This window comes from Dromiciops gliroides, chromosome 5, assembly GCF_019393635.1.
Source record: "Dromiciops gliroides isolate mDroGli1 chromosome 5, mDroGli1.pri, whole genome shotgun sequence".
In the NCBI taxonomy this organism is placed as follows: Eukaryota; Metazoa; Chordata; class Mammalia; order Microbiotheria; family Microbiotheriidae; genus Dromiciops; species Dromiciops gliroides.
The window spans coordinates 285,191,460-285,211,269 of NC_057865.1; the positions used below are offsets into that span (position 1 = coordinate 285,191,460).

The 19,810-nt window shown below is 43.0% G+C and overlaps 1 protein-coding gene across 2 annotated transcripts in view; it reads right to left on the minus strand.

Moving 5' to 3' along the window:
* The window catches only part of LARGE1 (LARGE xylosyl- and glucuronyltransferase 1), a 578,937-nt gene that overhangs the window by 273,662 nt on the left and 285,465 nt on the right, over window positions 1-19,810 (minus strand). For both annotated transcript variants that reach the window (XM_043967031.1, XM_043967032.1), the window contains exon 4: window positions 12,843-12,925. In XM_043967031.1, the coding sequence (XP_043822966.1) occupies window positions 12,843-12,925 (83 nt within the window). The remainder of the gene's footprint in view (window positions 1-12,842; window positions 12,926-19,810) is intronic.

Sequence of the window (19,810 nt, forward strand, 5' to 3'; positions counted from 1 at the left end):
ACATAAGATATTCCTCTACTGGGCCCCAGTCTAAGTGTACTGATGTCAAACATACCACAACTGAATCACCCCCACTTTGAGAGAGGGAGGACAACTAGTCTAATCTTTATTGAGCTCCCTTCCAAAGAATATGGAGGAGGGCTGTCAGTGGAATTTAGCGATGATTTGTAGGGAGGGGTGCTGAGTGCATATTTATCCATAGACTGGTGGCTTCCCCCACCAGCAGGGAGGGATCCACATTTGTGAAAGCCAATGAGAAGACAGATGGTCTATTTAGCCTTTAGCATCAGCTGTACCTTCCTTCAATCCTCTGGGAGGCATAATAGAGTCTCATTTATGTAGAATTTATAAAGGTAAATGGGTGTACTTGTCAACTAGCATTTTTCATTCACAACAGAGGGAAGGCTTAATTTCAAGCACTGGGTGAAACTAAAGGAAGAGAACACACTGAGCTGTTTATAGTGACTAAGAACTGGGACCTCCTAAGGAGATGGCTATTACAAAACTCAGAAAAATGAGAGGTGGTGAGATTTATTAGAAGAAATAGAGTGTTTGAAGAATGAGAGATTTGGGGTCCAGATATTTACCAGTATACATCAAGGAGCTGTGATTTCCATTCCCCTCCCTACCATCCTGGTCCCCAACATTAAAATGTGAACTCTTTGAGAATGGGGCATATCTCATTTAATAAAGAAAATTATTTTCAATGATTAGTACAGTGCTTGACACATAGTAAAAACTAATCCCTCCCTCCCTCCCTCCCTCCCTCCCTCCCTTCCTTCTTCCAGTAGTTATAAGACCCTCTTCAACAAATGCTGATTTCAACCTTTCCAAAATTTATAGCATTGGAGAGTTGCCTAAAGCTGATACCTTAAGTGACTTGCCCATTGTCACAACCCTAATAAATATAAGTAGGATTTAAACTCAGGTTTTCCTCAGTCTATGGCCAATACTTTATCCAATGTATCATGTCATTTCTGCTACGTGACCCTGGGTGGAACACTTAAACAATCTAGAACTCACTAGTCTTATAGCTCTGCTTTTGGCTTGCTGGACTTTTCCATTTCTGTCCCAGAAGGCTCCTCATCTTGGTAGATACCTTCCCTGTTTGACTGATCTCCTGAACCACCATTTAAGGAAGTTCCTAGAGCATTTATATGCACTACTCTCCTGGCTCCAGACTTTCCCATCATGTCTGTCTGACCCATTTTCATCCTGGTCCCCTTCCAGCTCCTTTTTATGTGTAGTCTTCCTCTATTAGAATTTAAGTTCATTGAGGGTAGGACTCGTCTTTTTCATTTTTATTTTTTACTTTGTATCTGTATTTCCAGCACTTGGTGGAGTTCCTAGCATATTGTCAATACTTAATAAATGCTGTATGTATGTATCTGCCTGTCTGCTTATCTATCTATCCTCTTCATCATCCTCATCGTCCTCATCATCATCTGTCTACCTATCTACCCATCCCTCCATCCATCCATCCATCCATCTATCCGTCCATCCATCCGTCCGTCCATCTGTCCATCCATCCGTCTATCTGTCCATCCATCCATCCGTCCATCCGTCCGTCCATCCATCCATCCGTCCGTCCATCCATCCATCCATCCATCCATCCATCCATCCGTCCGTCCATCCATCCGTCCGTCCGTCCATCCGTCCGTCTGTCCGTCCGTCCGTCCGTCCATCCATCCGTCCGTCCATCCGTCCGTCCGTCCGTCCGTCCATCCATCCATCTGTCCATCCATCCATCCGTTCATCCATCCATCTATCCATCCATCCGTCCGTCCGTCCATCCATCCATCCACCATGTACATACTTCCCTACCTAAATACCTATCAGACATACTCAGAAAAAATGAGGTCAGACTGGATTATCTCTAAGGTCCCTTCTAGCTTCAAGTCTTGTGACTCTAAAATACTAGAGACATTTAAGTTTGAGATATTTGCCAGGCTTCATCCAACTTGCCTGCTTTTCTCTTCTTCGAAGACCAAGTCCAAATGCCAACTGCATAAGATCATAGCTGTTGATTCTGACAGATCCTCCAAGATCATCTAACCATGCTGCCCTACCTTTTCATATCTAACCTCAATTCTGTCAGGCCTCATGACAGGGTGGGAGGAGCACTATATTTGAAATTAGAGAGCCTGGATTCAAATTCAGTCAAATACCATCTGTGGCTCCTTAAGCAAAATGCTGTTTCACAAGTCATATCCTTCATTTTTATATATTCCTTTTTTTTTTTTTTGCAGGGCAATGAGGGTTAAGTGACTTGCCCAGGGTCACACAGCTAGTAAGTGTCAAGTGTCTGAGGGCTGGATTTGAACTCAGGTCCTCCTGAATCTAAGGCCAGTGCTTTATCCACTGCGCCACCTAGCTGCCCTCATATCCTTCATTTTTAAAATGAGAGGGTTGGACTCAGGCCTTATCCAGCTCTAAATCTATGACCTCGTGATCCTCCAACATCCCCCACAGCAAATCTGTCCCCTGTCTTCTCCATTCTTTATATACTTACCCGACTATTCTTTCCCACATACAAGGGAACTTTCTTGTAGCCAGAAACAAACAGCAATAACAATAAAAATGAAACTTCTGTGGCTTTCCATAGTCACCTAAATAAAATGTGAATCCTCAGAGGCCAAATGTAAGTCAAATCAACCTATTCCTCCAGCCTACAGGCACATTCTCCCCCTCTGCATATCCTCCAATCCAGACACCACATATGGCATTATATGTCCATGTTATTGTCTAATACAATGGGGAAAACACTGGTGGTAAGATCCAGAACCCAGAAATATGAGGTCTGACCCTGCCATAATACTTGCTAAATGACCATGTGCAAGTCATTTCACATTCACTCAAAAACAAATGAATAATTTTAAATATTAAGCACATAGTTGCTGTTGTTATTCAGTTGTGTCTGACTGTTCGTGACCCCATTTGAGGTTTTCTTGTCAAAGATACTGAAGTGGTTTGCTATTTCCTTCTCCAGATCATTTTACAGATGAGGAAACTGAGGCAAACAGGGGTAAGTGACTTGCTCAGGGTCACACAGCTAGGAAGTGTCTGAGGCCAGATTTGAACTCAGGAAGATTCATCTTCCTGACTCTAGGCCTGGTGCTCTGTGCACTATGGCGCCACCTAGCTGCCCCAAACACCAGAGATAGAAATAAAAAAAGGGAAACAATGTCTGCCCTCAAGAACCTTACCTTCTAATGGGGGAGTGTGTTGGAATTGTACCAACAGAAAAAAAAAATAAAAAGCACCACAGAAATTAGAGTTGTCATTTTAGTTAACAAGTTAATAAGCCTTTATTAAATGCCTACTATGTTCCAGACACTGTGCAGTACAAAGAAATATAGTAATGATGATGATAGATGCTTCCATGAACTCCAACTTTCACACACTGACTCATCCTGACCTTGGATGGGCTATAACTACTTCATAGACATTTATCTTGCAGACATTATTATTTTTTTAATTTCCCATTGGAATATAAACTCCTTAAAGACAGGAAATATCTTGGTTTTTTCTTTGTATATTACGGTCCTAGCATGGATCCTGGCATACAGTAGGGGCCTAATAAAAGTTTTTTGAACTTGGAAGACTGGAGGATCACAAGAATCTTGTTAACTTTCTGGACTCATTTACCCTATCTGTAAAATGGAGATGACTATCCCTGCCCTCCCTGACTCACAAAGATGGCATGAGGATTGTAAACAGGAATGGAGGTGAAAGACCTCTAGAAATGGGAAAGCAAGGGATAATGAGGTATTGGCAGTGTTAGAGGAGGGAGGTGAGACTTACCACCTTTCTCAGTGACTATTACAATCTAGAGTAGGAAAAACAAGTGCTTGTGGGAGCAAATACACTCATACTGAAACAGAAAATGAATTCTTGGTTTTATTTTTCTAATCCATTAATCAATACATAATTATTGAGTTCCCATTATGTGATGGGCCCTGTGGTACACGCTGGGGACAACTCCACTTTCTCTCATCTTTTAGTATTTACAAAGCACTTTCCCTTTTTTCATCCTGGTGGTGCATCCCCAACACAGTCCCCATTAGAATGGAGGTTCTTTGAGGACAGGGATTGTCTGCCTTTATTTTTCTATTTCTACGTACAATGTTTGGCACTCGATAGTCAACGGTGTTTAAAAATGGCAGGAGCTTTAGAGGTCATGTAACCCAATTCCTTCCTTTAACAGATGAGGAACATGAGGCCCAAAGAATATTAGGGGTTCACCTCTGGAGCTCCCAGCTTGGGGTACCACTCATCTCCTTAATAAGTGCCATCATTTCAGAATGACCCCAGATACTCTTCCCTTTATTCCTCAGACATCTCATCAGGTGCCTTGTCACCTCACTTGTACCTTTGACCCCTCCCCTTTTTCACCTCTGCTACTCCATAATCCCATGAATATGACCATAGAGCACACCTGTGGCATTCTACTCCCAATCGCCTCCAACCACCATTCCTAGGCCGCTAGCTGGCGCCCTGGTGCACAGAGTGCTGGCCTTACTAGCTGTGTGACCCTGGGCAAACCACCGAATCCTTTCTGCCTCAGTTTCCCCAACTGTAAAATGAGCTGGAGAAGGAAATGACAAACCACCCCAGTATCGCTGCCAAGAAAATTCTCAATGGGATCTTTAAGAGTCAGACACAACTGAAAAATGAGTGAACAACTATTCCTATAACCTTTCAAACCATTATACCCTTCCCTAGCCTCCATCCATTCCCCTATATCTATTGTCTATACCATTAGAATATAAAGCTTCATAAGCTCAGAGACGATCTCTGCTTTTGTATCTGCATGTCCAGTGCCTAGCACAGCGCCCTGCGCATAGTAGGTGTGCTAAAAATTTATTCATTTACCACTTTAGAGATGAAAGGTAACTTAGAGGTCATGAAATAAGACGACTCCTTTTTACAGGTGAGGAAACTGAGGTCAAAAGAAATGAAGCGACTGTCCTCAAGTCACACTTGGCCAAAGTAATAAGTAACATGAAGATTTGAGACCCATCTAGAGCTTTCTCCACTGGACTGGCCTGAATCTAGGTCAGCCCTGAAATACTCAGAGCACAGTAACGGACTCTCAAAAAAACAAGTATTTACTAACTTGCAATTATTCTCATGCCTTTCCTTCTAAGAAACAGATGCAAAAACAAAGGATTCTTCACTCATCTTTCACACCCAGAAACTTCCACTTGATTGTGGCCTTGGCTGCACTCAAGAACAAACATTTCACTGAAGATGATTTTTTAGTAAGAAGAATTTTGGTCCAGTCTCACTGTACCCTTAGATAAAGAGGGCTGAGAGATAGGGATCAGCCAGGCCAACTGGCGTATTTTGCAGATCAGCAGAAAGGTATGGTGATGGAGTGTGGGCCAGGAGGACACTGGCCTAGAAATTCCAGCTTTGATACTTACTAGCTTTGTGAATTAATTAATCATTAATCAATCAATTAATCAGTTAACCAATTAATTAAGGGTTTTTTTGTTTTGGCCTTTAATAATATTTTCTTTTTTTCCAATTACACGTAAAGATCATTTTCAACATTCATTTTGTTGAGTTCCGAACTTTTCTTCCTCCCCCCTCCCCAAGACCAGCTTTTTGAATGTACATAAGTAATTTTTTAATGTCTGTACACCTCCTCATACATAAAATTGAGGGGGCTGGCCTGGATGATTTCCCAAAGTCCTTCCGCCTCCCCAAACTCTGATGCTATGATGATCCTGTGATGATGGGTCTCTGCCACTCACTAACTGGATTACCTTGAGCAAGTCACGTCCAAACTCTGCGCTTCAGTTTCCATATCTGTAAACTTCGCTGGACTACTATTTGATCTTTCAGGCCAGGCAGCTCTGACATTCCCTCTTCTAGGGTTCCCCCCACCCCAACCCCCAGCTCTGACATTCCCTGTTCTAAGGTTCCTCCTAGTGCTGACATTCCCTGTTCTAAGGTCCCTCCCAGCTCTGACATTCCCTGTTTTAAGTCCATCCACCCCTGCTCTGACATTCTATGACCAAACAGCTACAAATTCAGCTCCCCTTGTGTCCTGTTTAGTTGTTGTTGTTTTTTTTCCCCTCTCGCAGGCAGGGGTTCATTCTAGAGATGCACATGATCCTAGATGTGTTCTCTCAACAGATGGAAATAACTCTCCACATAACCTAGAATCAATGATTTTTTTATCTTAAATTTTTTTTTTGTGGGGCAATGAGGGTTAAGTGACTTGCCCAGGGTCACACAGCTAGTCAAGTGTCTGAGGCTGGATTTGAACTCAGGTCCTCCTGAATCCAGGGTCGGTGCTTTATCCACTGCACCACCTACCTTCCCCAGAATCAATGACTCTTAACCGTGTGTGTGTGTGTGTGTGTGTGTGTGTGTGTGTGTGTGTGTGTGTGTGTCCATTCTAGACACCTTTGGGAGTCTGGTGAAATCTATGCACCCACTCTTCAGAATCACACTCTCAAGTGTGTAAAATAAGATGCCTAGAATTACAAAAGAAATAAAAGATACTGAAATGCAGTTATTAACAAAACAAGTTCATGGACTCCACATTAAGAAGTCTTGAATTAGGGCAGCTAGGTGGTACAGTAGATAAAGCACCAGCCCTGGAGTCAGGAGGACCTGAGTTCAAATCTGGCCGCAGACACTTGACACTTACTAGCTGTGTGACCCTGGGCAAGTCACTTAACCCTCATTGCCCCACAAAAACAAAAGAAAAAAACAAACAAACAACAACAAAAAGAAAAAGAAAAAGAAAAAAAAAAGAAGTCTTGAATTAGATGAGCCCCTTTTGGTTTTCCTCTTACAGTCCCATGGGGCCCCGCACTGGCTGGGTCAAAACACCCTAAGTCCTGAGAGCCAGGGATCTCAGTTACCTCATAGGCAGGGGTCTCTAGGGGAGACCTGGAGCCAGGAGCACCAGCTGACTCCATCTCTAGTGACCGAGTGCTTGCACTCCTCCTCCTCCTCCTTCCCAAGCATCTAAGTGCCAAGGTAAGACTGGAACAAATATGTTAATGCACTCCAGCAGAGATGATTAAAACACCGCAACATATATTTTCCCCCCTCAGAAATTTGCCACAGATTGTCTGAGGCATTCTGGGGCCTACTTTTGTATTAAAATATATGGTAACACTCCAGCTGAAGCATCCTTTAATTATGAAATGACAATGGAAATCTGATTTTTAAAAAATGCATGTGGCATCCACATGCGTACCAAGGAAATTCATTATCCTCTATGCTATGAGAGACCAGAGCAGCATGGGAGAAGGCGAGGGGCTCAGGTGAATTCAAATAAGAGCTCTCACACAAGAGGGATCCAGCGACAACTCCTCCCTCTCCAGGCCTAGGATTCCTACATGGCAAGATGAGGTGTTTGGGCTACATGGCCTCTGGTTTCTTTGCACCTCTGCTCCCACCTGCATTCTTTTATTTTCCAGTCATGGAGGAATCCGAGGACTAGAGAGGTTTTGCCCAAAGTCACAGAAATAGCAAACATCAGAAACGCAGAGATTCAAACACAGGTCATAAGAATGGGTATGGCACATTAAGGTTTACAGAGGACTTTACATTCATTTTTTTTTATTTGATGCTAACAAGAACCCTATAAGGCGAATGTTCCTATTACCCCCATTTTAGAGATGAGGACACTGAGGCTGAAAGGAGATAAGTGACTTGCCTAGAGTCACTCAGCTGGTAAGTAACTGAGGAAGGATCAGAACTCAGGGCTTCATGACTCTAAGTCCCATGTTCTATCTACTATGCTGGAACTTTGAGTAATTATAAGAACATGCCATGGGGTAGCTAGGTGGCACAGTGGATAAAGCACTGGCCTTTGATTCAGGAAGACCCGAGTTCAAATCTAGCTTTAGACACTTGACATTTACTGGCCGTGTGACACTGGGAGAGTCACTTAACCCTCATTTCTCTGCAAAAAACAAATAAAAAAAACATTCCGAAGACAAAAATTAAACAGGGTTTACCCTCAAGAAACTTGTGTTCTATAATGGGGGAGGGGGGAAGTTATATAATTTTCTTAGGCTGATAAGATCATAGAGTTAAAGCTGGGAGGAATTGTCCAGGACATTTAGCTCAACTGAGGAAACTGAGTCCCAGAAGCAGAGAAGCCTGAGAAAACTCAGAAATAAGCCAATTAAGAATATGGGTAGGGGCAGCTAGGTGGCTCAGTGGATAGAGCACTGGCCCTGGAGTCAGGAGGACCTGAGTTCAAATCCGGCCTCAGACACTTAACACCTACTAGCTGTGTGACTCTGGGCAAGTCACTTAACCCCCATTGCCTCACTGGAAAAAAAATTAAATAAGAATATGGGTGAATTAAACAGAGTAAGCTGGAGATCAGGAAAGGGCACATGAAACACGGGGTGGAAAGAGGAAGGGGAGGTTCCCTGTTGGCTGGGGACAAGACCAGGTGTGTGTGATGGATGGCTATGAGGCATCCCCAGGGGCAGGTGGATTGGGTCGGCTTGCACTCACTGGCCCATCAGCACGGCACAGCCCAACCTCAGGGCAGACTTCCAAAGTTCCATGCCTCTTTCTCCCATTCTGCTCCTACTCTCTCATCCACCACACACTGAGAGCTGGGCGAATTCCTTGAGGTCTTAGACTATTTCTCTCCCCATCTCCTGGGTCAGAGCAGGTATTTAATGAATAGTTGCTAAACTGAATAAAATTGAGTTGGACTGGATTCGAATCCAGACCCCCTGGTGTTTAGTCTTCCATTCCTTCCAGCAAACCACTCTATCTTTGGTTGCCAAGACTGTGCCATGCCCCATGCTGCCTCTCCCCTCCAATCTTCCTTTCCCAAACTGTCTGCCCTGACATTCCTATATCTAGGAATGGTACCAGTGGCTAGGAAAGCCAGGTACCAATTTTGGTGCAATAGAGTCAGGGAAGGGCAATGAAAGATGTGTGCACATACACACACACACACTTCTGTCTACGCAATTCACAAGATTTTTGGGACCTGATGTCCCAAATCGATCAGTCAGCTAATCAATCAACAAACATTTATTAAAAGAAAGTAGATGGGAGTCGTGTTCTCATTTATCTCTGAGAAAAGTGCCAACATACATGGGGTTACATCACTTTTGCACAGAAACATTAATGCTTTGTCTCATAGCTCATCTTCATTCTAAGGAGCTGTGTGGCTCAAAGTCAAATCATAAGGTCACAGACCTCAAGCTGAATGAGACTTGAGAGGTCATAGGATCATAGACTTAGGCCAGAGGTCACTTTGTCCAAGCCCCTCATTTTGCAAATGAAGAAACTGAGTCTCAGAGATGTATAACAGGTAGGATTTGAACCTAGGTCCTCAGACTCCAGAGCTAATGTATTTTCCACCTTACTATGAAGCCTCCTGTTTTCAGTTTGGCTTTATTAGATAGGTGGTGCACTGGACAAAGCACAGGCCTGGAGTCGAGGACCTAAGTTCAAATTTGGCATCAGACACTTACTAGCTGTATGACCCTGGACAAGTCACTTCACTGTATGCCTCAGTTTCACATAGACAGGTTGTCTCTGCCCAGCAGAATGGAACCATCTTGAAGGCAGGGGTTTTATTCATAGCAGCTCCTCACTAAATACTGATGGCTCCCTAGTCCCCATTGACCTTGCTTTAATTACTTCTGATCTGTAGGCTTCTGTTTGTCCTGGCTCACAGGAACATCCAATTCTAACTGCAAAGAACGGGGTGCCCTAGGTCAGGGAGAAAGAACAAACACAAGCCATGGATGCTGGCATTCTGAGCTTCCTTGTCACACTCTAGTCCTCTGATCGACTTTCAGAGCAAATTGGCCCCTTCTTTTTAAAATTCTCCATGGCTATCACATCCAGGCATCCAGGCATCTTGGAGAAAGGAAAATGATTTAAGACAACAAAGACGGTCTTGACTGAAGGTCTGGGGAAAACCTTGTCTTGAAAATGAATGTAATTACCATAATTAGCAAATAGACCCCAAAGAGGTAGCTTGCACACCTACTATTATATTATTATTGAGCATTAGGAAGGTATTTCATTTGGCAAAGCACTTTATAATCACGGATTAGTCAATCTCTGAAACGTGCCTGAAAAGTAGTTCTACTATTTATACCCTCCCTGGCAGTGGAAGAGAAGTTTCTAATTCCTTTTGCTTCCCTCTCTCTCCTTCTCTCTCTGTCTGTCTGTCCCCCCCCCCCAGTCCCCCCCCACCTCTGCTTTCCCCCCCACACACACCATCACCTTGATCTATTAAGTTAATCAGTCCAATCATAGAACTGGAAGGAACTCTGGAGGTCCTTTTGTCTAACAAGAATCCTGGAGCAAGAATCCCCTCTACAACACTCCTGACAAGTTTTTGCTATTATTGATAAGCTCCAGTGATGGGGAGCTCACTACTCATCCATTTGAGAACCTTAACTGATTTTTATTTCTTGCCTTTACATCCTCAGTGCCTAGAATATGTAGAACTGCTTATGAATTATGGACCTTAAATGTTTACCAAGAAAGCTTTATAAAGGACTCTATAAATGGGAGCTGCTTCAGGGCTGGAATAGATGGCTTCTCATTTGTATCTCTGAATTACTAAGACTTAAGTTTAGGTCTACCTGTGAATCTGGGCAAATCATTTCTCTGAGCCTCAGTTTCTCAGCTGTTAATTGGGGATGAGAGGCAGTACACAACGGGATATATATATAGAGCCTCTGAAGAATGAACTGCCGGCTTCAAGTCCAGTCTCTGACACCGACAGAAAATAAGGGAGGGAGGGAGGGAGGGAGGGAGGGAGGGAGGGAGGGAAGGAAGGAAGGAAGGAAGGAAGGAAGGAAGGAAGGAAGGAAGGAAGGAAGGAAGGAAGGAAGGAAGGAAGGAAGGAAGGAAGGAAGGAAGGAAGGAAGGAAGGAAGGAAGGAAGGAAGGAAGGAAGGAAGGAAGGAAGGAAGAATTCATAAGTGCTTACAATGTTCAAAGCAGTGTTCTAAGTCCTGGGGACATAGAGGGGAAAAGGAGGCAGTGCCTGCCCTGGGGGGGGGGGCTCCCATTTTCATGGAAGATACCACATAAATTGGAAGGTTTCAGTTACAAGTCTGTGGTTCTTAGGGGACAGCTGCAAATCCAATGCTTGTGCCTCTTCTTTGATGACATTTCTACTGATGAAATGATAGCTGGGCAAGTTTCTCAGCCTCTCGTACTCTAGGTATCTCTTATCTAAGACTATGAGCCAGAGAACAATTGCTTCCCTGCACTGCTGGAGAGAGTCTCTTCACCAGAATGCCCTGCAGAGGTGAATTCACACATTCTACTCTGGCACTCTCCCCCTCCTTTCCCTGGGTAGCTTGGTACCTAGGGATAGAAAATTAGGTAAACTTGTCAGGGATTTTACTAAGTGGGGTAGAAAAACAAGCAAAACAAAAACAATCCCTGGCCTCAGGGAGTTTATATTCCAAGAGAGAAAGTGGTAAATTTCCCCACCCATCCACCCACCCACTCAAAACAGTATGAATTGAAAACCTATGGAGGGTAACCTCAGATTGGGAAGGTATTAATAATAGGGAAGGGCTAGGAAAGAGTCCCTAAGGGAGAGTTTTGAGCTTGAAGGAGGGGAAGGCAGTGATTCTGAAAAGCCAAAGTGAGGAAGAAGAGCATTTGAGGCATAGGGGTCAGCCATGCCAAAGACAGACTATAGAAATTGATCTATTACTGTTTTCTTCTTTTCCCTGGGATTGGCACTGCCTCTTTAAACTATATATGGATGCATTGGCCAAAAGAAAACTGCTGGTCCTGAACACAGTGAGTTCAGTTAGACTGACAGTCTAACCCTTCCCCTAGCCACTCCCTTGCCAGAAATCAGGGATAGTTTCCTTATCTCTTGAACCTCTCTGTTCTTTGTCATTCAAACATTGAGTTTGTAATGCCTGAGTTTTTAGGGATGAAGAGAAACTTGGAGATCATCTTGTCCAACTCCCATATTTGACAAATTAGGAAACTGAGGCCAGAGAGGCTAATAGCTTGTCCCAAATCACGCAGATATTTTAAGAAGCAGATGCAGTCGTGTCTCTCTGTCTCTCTCTCTCTCCCCCTCTTTTTTTTTTTTGTGAGGCTATGAGGGTTAAGTGACTTACCCAGGGTCGCACAGCTAGTGTCAAGTGTCTGAGGCCAGATTTGAACTCAGGTCTTCCTGAATCCAGGACCAGCGTTTTATTCACTGTGCCACCTAGCTGTCTTCAGCCTTATCTCTTTAGGTGAGCTGAACTATCCTTGTCTCCCCATATCAAAAACCAAGTTTTCTCACATTGGCTTCTGAGTCCTTGATGGGATGGCTTCAGAAATACTGATCCAAACTTGAAAAGGAATCCCCTGTGGAGCATGCTCCAGATAAAGGGTCATGCAGCCTCTCTGCAAATACTCCTAATCCAGGGAAGGTGACCAAATGATACCACTTCTAGAAAGGTTTAATGACCTGCGAGACTTTCCTCCCATCAGGCCAGAGTCTGCCTTAGCAAGTCCCCCATACTGTTCCTAGTTTTACCCTCTGTGGTCAAGAGGAACAAGTGTAAGCTCTCTTCTCCATCACAGTGTGAAATACCTGAAGATAGCTCCTATGTCCCCACCAGGGATTCTCTTCCCCAGCCTAAAGAAGCTCCAGTTTCTTCAATTGATCCGTTCTCAGCCTCCTTTTAGAAGGGTTACCCTCCTATGAACAAGTTAGGACACTGCCTGCCTTCCCGAAGTGACTTTGAGGATTTTGTGTTTATTCATTTAAAGCTCTCCTCTCTCCTAGGGCATATTCAGATCATTTCTCAAATTAATCCCAACCCACCAATGGGAAAACATGTCCTTTACCTATGAAATAAGACAGACTTGACCAAAGTGACGACATCTCGACTGGCGTTGTACCCAGCGCAGACAATGGCGACGTGGATCGTCTGGGGAGAAGAAGAGAACAAGATGATTTAGACAGAATGAAGGACTTTTCCCAGTGCCTCATCACTCAAGAGAAAGATAAATTGCCACCACTCATTCCGGGGGTCATTAGAAAACATGGGGCACAGTTTGCAGCTGTTTATGCCGGCTCGAGACAGTTTTATTAAAACCATTTTAATTGGGTTATGGCACCATCATCATTTGGAAGCCATTACAATCCTTCTAAATTACATTTTATGTATAGCAGGGACTATGCTGATTAGCTACAACAGGCTAGCAGAAAGTCACTTGCCCACATGCCTGGAGCCAAAAGCAATTGACAAGAGGACAGTGGTAATGAATATCCACTGGGACAGAAGATTCACTGTTAACCAGATCCATTAGAAAGCAGAATGGGCGTCTGGCAGGGGATCATCTTCCTGGTGAATGCAAATAAAATAGATTTGAATCTGTCTGGGATGAAAGAAGACTGGGTCAGGCTGCAAAGAAAAGAAAACAAAAAGGAAATGGCCCTTATGACCCAGCCAAGTCATCTCCAGTTTATGACATATTTAGAGCTGAAGAGAACCTCAGCATTTGTCTAGTCCAACCTCCTAGCCAACAGGATGGAGTAGAAAGAGGGTTTGTCTTGTGACAAGTTGTCAAAGATCTTGGGTTTCAGTCATCATTCCTTCTGTTAATTACCTCCTGGGAGATGCTGGGCAAGTTCCTTTTTACCTTTCTAAAACTCAGTTTCTTTCTTCAAAGCTCAGTTCAATTGTTCCTTCCTATATGAAGACCAGTCTCGCCTTCCCTAAAGGCTAGTGCTCCCCTTCCAGCTGCTTTGTATTTTCTGCGTCCAAAGAAGCCCAGCTTGGCTGAATTTAGAGAATTAGGCAGAACAGTTAGTCGCATGGTCTCAAACTTCTAAGATCCCATTTTTAAAGAACGTCATCCTCCCACTATTGCTCTGTGGCTACCAGTACTGTAAGACCCTGATCACCGAGAATCAAAAAGGACCACAGCCACTGTTGGAAGGCTGAAGCACATTAAAGGAGCTGAGTTTGGCACAAAGACCCAAAAGGCAGGTGAGCATCATGGCAAAGCAGAGGCAGACAGTTAGTGGTAGTGGGGTGCGGTGTATGACAGCTGGTCATCTGGGACTATGGAAGTTATGAAAAAGATCTCATTCAAAAACACATATGTCCAGAATAAGAGCTATGGACAGTCATGATGGAAGAGTGAGGGTTAACAGATGGTCAGTCCAAGGCTTGCTCTGATATTCAAAAGTTGACTAGGCCATCTCAGGATTCTCCTTCAGTGAGAATCTCTACACAAAATTAGGCTGACCTAGGGGCAGCTAGGTGGCACGGTGGATAAAGCACTGGCCCTGGATTCAGGATAACCTGAGTTCAAATCTGGACTCAGACACTTGACACTAGTTGTGTGACCCTGGGCAAGTCACTTAACCCCAATTGCCTCACCACCACCAACAACAACAAAAGTAGGTTGACCCCTCTGGTTGGGAATAAGAAGAAATACTCTATCAGGCATGGATTGGATTAGTTGGCCCCAGAGGTGCCTTATAAATCTGTCACCAATACCTGTAACCTATGATCTCTCCTTAAACCATGAAAAGAATCAGAGGACACAGAAAAGCATATGGGGCAGATCTTCAATGGGAGATTTGTGGAAAGGAATGGAGGAGAAGAACCCAGGGTGGGAAGGCTTGGAGGAATGGGGACCCATACCAAAAGAAGACCTTTTCTCATCCGCATGACTGTCAGTGCCCCATTCCTTTCATTTACTAATGAGCTTTTATTTATTCTTTTTGCAAATCATAATTCCATACATCCTTACATATGAACTGGGTGTCTCTCCAGTTAGAATGAAAGCTGCATGAGGGTAGGCATGGGTTCACTTCTGTTTTGTATCCCCAGTGCTGAGCACAACCCCTTTTTCATAGTAAGTGCTGAATAGCTAACATTTATATAGCATTTACTGTGTGCCAGGCTCTGTTCTAAGCACTTTACAATTACAATCTCATTAGATCCCCACGATAACCTGAGGAGTGGGCGCTATTATTTTCCCCAGTTTATTGAAGAGCAAACCAAGGCTAACAGAAGTTAAGGGACTTGCTTCAGGGTCATGAAGCTAGTAAATGTCTGAGTCTGGATTTGAACTCAGGTCTTCCTCACTTCAGGTCCAGAGTTATATCCACTGTACCACCTAGCTGCCCCTTTAATGGCTTACTAAATACTTGTTGATTAACTGATTGATGTGTACACCAAAAGATCAAGTGTAGTAATTGTCTTTCATTCTTTCCCTACCTTCCTCCCTTCCTTCCATCCTCTTTCTCTCCTTCCCTTCCTCCTTCCCTTTCTTCCTTTTCTTCTTGTATTTGTATCACTAGCATCTAGCCCAATTCACTGATAGTATTAATGGTGAGAGCACCCACCAAAAGATCATAGACCCCCTAAACTTGTATAATGCCTGCAACTCTGCTTTGGGGAAGATATTTGAAACCAAGTAGAGTGTTGACCATTTAGATAACAGCCTAGATGACTGAGTGCTCAATAACAGGAGATTCCACCAAGATTATGATGCAGAGCAGTAAAAAACAACAATTTAAGTGTGAAGCTTCAGATATTGCCAACACCGCCTTGGTTCCAGGTTTAAGGAATACTTTAAATGAGCACATTAACTACAGGCAAGACAGTGTGAGTTGTTAAACACTTTACATAATTCCCCCAATTTCTTTAGTTTCATCCAATACACCTGCTTCTATGAATACCTTCATCAAGGGATGCCATATTGACAAGGCCCTGTTACCCTAGCAAATGAAACCATTTTAGTCAATTAAGTTAGTCAAGGAAGCAGTGACATCTTGTGGGTACCTAAAAAAGTCAGGGTGACCCAGAATTTCTTGGCTAAGTCCTGACATGACTATTTACTAGCGGTGTGGACTTGGGTAGGATATGTTCATTCTCTAGCACTCAGTTTCCTCATCTCTTGAGGAAGCTGGATCAGATAAGCACTAAAGTACCTTTCCAACCCCAAATCCTCTAAGTGAGGTTGGGAGAGAGGAAGAGGAATTAATCTTGCCAAGTTCAGAGTCTAGGGTATGAGTTCTGGCAATAACTTCTCTCATGATGGAATCATGAATCAAAGACCTTCTCTGAGGGTCCTCAGAGGTCACCCAGCCCATTTCCCCTACTTTGCAGATGAAGCTCAACATGGATAAATGACTCGTTTAAAGCCACAGCAATGGCATTGGCACTGGAGCCCAGGATAGCCATTAACAGCTATTTCCAATTTCACTGAGCTGTGTTTAATGACTTAATTCACAGAGGAAGCAGAATGCAAAGGACATTACCAATAGTCTTGGAAATGGATGTACTGATTTTGGAATCAGAGGACCTGGGTTCAGATCCTGCCTCTGATAGTTACTATCTCTGGGACTTGGGCTCATTTTCCTCATTTGCAAATGAGGGAGCTGGTCAACACTCTACTTAACATTTTTGGTCTTTTCTAGCTCTAGAGATAAGACACTGTGAAGATAGTAAGCCTCCCTGGGCCTCACTTTGCTCATCTGTAAAATGAAAAGGTGGGATTGCATGGCCTCTAAGCTCTTTTCCTGCTTTAGGGCTAAGATCTTATGATCTTAATTTTCTTTTATATGCCCCCCCCATAGAGTTCCCAGGTGTCAGTGTCTATTTGATTTATCTGGGTAGGTCTTACCTTTCCTCTTACTTCCCCCCTCATTAGACTTTAATCTCTCTAAGGACAACTCAGAGAGTTCCCTCTCTTAGGGAACTTTGGAGGCCATAAAAGTATAACACCTTTGTGTTAGAGATGAGAAACTGAGGCTCAGAGAGGACAAGTGGGTCACAGACTTAGCAAGTTGAAGCCCATAATTCTACAGTTGAGGCAACTGAGGCACAGAAAAGTTAAATGGCTGGCCTGGGTCCTCTAGCCAGAGGTAAGATGCAAAGCCATGACTCCCTAATCACTGTACAACTCTGCCCCTATTATTACATTCCTCATTGTATTTCCTTCAGTGCTGAGCACAATACTCTGCACACAAGAAGTATATAACCAATACATTTCTGTTGCAGTTAAAGAGAAAGTTCCATCCCAATGGCTACTTTGGGAGTGTCAGAGTTTCTGAAGCTTCCTGTAATAATTCTGTCTCTAACACCTCTGAAGACCTCATCACAGCTCAGACAAGGGCTAGGGGAGGTCATCCTCTGCAAAGAACTCCTGTTCTGCTGAGATTACAATTGCTTATCTCCCCAGGCTTCTTTAAGATGAGAAGGGATGCTTAACAGAAGAGGGATAAGTCTCCCAAGGCCAGTTCTCTAGGTCAGAGAAAGATCTTGTGGACTTTCTAGAAATCTTTATTTTTTCTTATTTATTTATAACTTAGGTATTCTTCCTCTTTGGCCATATTGATGGTTACCAGTCTCATAAGGTCATAGATTTAAACTAGAAACCACTCCCACCTCCTGGCCCATTTTATAGATGAGAAAACAGAGAATAAAAGAGGATAACTGACTTGCCCAAGGTCACACAGTTGGCCCTGTCTGAGACAGGAATTGATCCTGTGCTAACTCTAATTCTACTATATCACCAATATAGTAGCAGCCACCAATCAGGATCCACAGATCATTTCGCTAATCTATGGGAAAAAAAAAACATGCATTTTACAATATGAAATAATGTGAAGAATGTGATAAAAATAATGATACCCTTTTACCTAGTAATTCCACTGCTAGGCCTATATCCCAAGGAATGAAGAACGTAAATTAAAAGGTCCCTATCTACCTAAATATTTATAGCATCACTTTCTAAAGTAGCAAAAAGAACTGGAAACAAAGTTGATGCTGGTTGATGGTATAAGGAATGAGCTAAACAAAACGTGAATGTGAAGGAATTTCACTTTGTTGTAAGAAATGATGAATATGATTAAATAGAGAAGCATAAGGAGATATAAACTGATGCAAAGTGAAGGAAGCAGAACCAAGACAATGACATTCAAAATGACCACAATAATGTAATTAGAAAGAATAATGGGGCATCTAGGTGATGCAGTAGATAGAGCACCAGCCCTGGATTCAGAAGGACCTGACACTTACTTAGCTGTGTGACCCTGGGCTAGTCACTTAATCCTCATTGCCCCACAAAAACAAAAACAGCAACAACAAAAAAGAAAGAACAATAACAAAACAATCCAAACTGAATATTATGAAATTATAACAAGCAAGTTTGGCTCCAAAGAAGACATGAAAAGGGACCAGCTTCTCCTTCTTTTCAGAGGTAAGAGATAATGGTTGTGTAATACTGCGTGTAATGTTAGGTTTTTTTATGTGTTGGCTAATTTTTTTTTTTTAGTGAGGCAATTGGGGTTAAGTGACTTGCCCAGGGTCACACAGCTAGTAAGTGTTAAGTGTCTGAGGCCGGATTTGAACTCAGGTATTCCTGACTCCAGGGCCGGTGCTCTATCCACTGCACCACCTAGCTGCTCCTGTGTTGGCTAATTTTGATGAATGTGGCCCCTTTTTAAAAACAATGCTATAAAAGATGACTTCCTTGGAGGGGGAGAAGGGGAATAGAGATGTTATAAAAAACAAAATATACCAGTGAAAATATTTTTAAAAGAGGAAACTGTCCCTTCGAAGGAGGGGAAAAACTCCCCAAATATTTCACTGCTTCTTAAATTTCAACCCCATTCTCCTGATTCCAGCACTTTCTGTGAATGTATACATTTTCTCAATGGCATTGAATGTGCAAAGAAGATTTGATATTATCATTATGGAGAACTCATTGTGTGGGAATTCCCTTTACCAATGGAGATTTCAACCTATGTATGACTTAGTAGATAATTCTTAAAGTTATTCATTGAAGGCATTCATTGGGAATGCTTTATCTTGGGGAAGAGGAAATTTGGGAAGGGCATAAAAGATGCCTTCTAGGATTTGAAAGGTTGATCCACTTGGCCCCAGATGATGGAACCCAGAAGAATGGGTGGAAATTATAAAGAACCCACTTCGGGTTTGATGTTAATGAGAACCTCCTACCAACTGGAGCTGTCTCAAATGAGAAAGGACTATCTCAAGAAGTAATAGGCTTGGGGAAGCTAGGTGGTACAGTGGATAAAGCACCAGCCCTGGATTCAGGAGAACTTGAGTTCAAATCCGGCTTCAGACACTTGACACTTACTAGCTGTGTGACCCTGGGCAAGTCACTTAACCCTCATTGCCCCACAAAAACAAAACAAAACAAAACAAAAACAAAGAAGTAATAGGCTCCCCCTCCTTAGAAATCTCCAAGTTTTATCGTATAGGTTATACTAGAGATTCCTGTCAGGTATGAGTTGGGCAAGATAGTTGCTGAGGTCCCCCTTCCAACTCTCCATTCTGGACTAGAGGAATATTGAGGCTAAGTGACTTCCCCAAGGTTACACCATTAACTAAGAATCAGAGGTAGGATTTGAACCCAGATCTTCCTCACTACAAGCCCATCAAGTTCTTCATTATGCATCATTGCTCCAAACAGCTCCCTCCCAGTGGCTGCAAATAATCTAAATATAAAGGGAAAATGACAGCTAATGACAGCTAATGACAGCAGTGGGGAGATAAAATAAGCAGGAGGCAAAGCCCTCTCCTATTACTGAATAACCACGTGAATTCCTTGAAGAAGGAGGAAAAAAATTCAAAAAGCTATTCTGTTATCAAAATAGTGTGTGGTTAGTTAGAGGCATGGGGGACACAATGAGCGTTTGCCTGTTTTATATTAGCATTGCCTCCAGCACGAGGCCAAATCCTACTGAGCAAACAAATTTATTGGTAAAAGATATTATAATCTGGAGGCAATTTAAATCAACTGAACAGCTTTGAAAAGGAGCT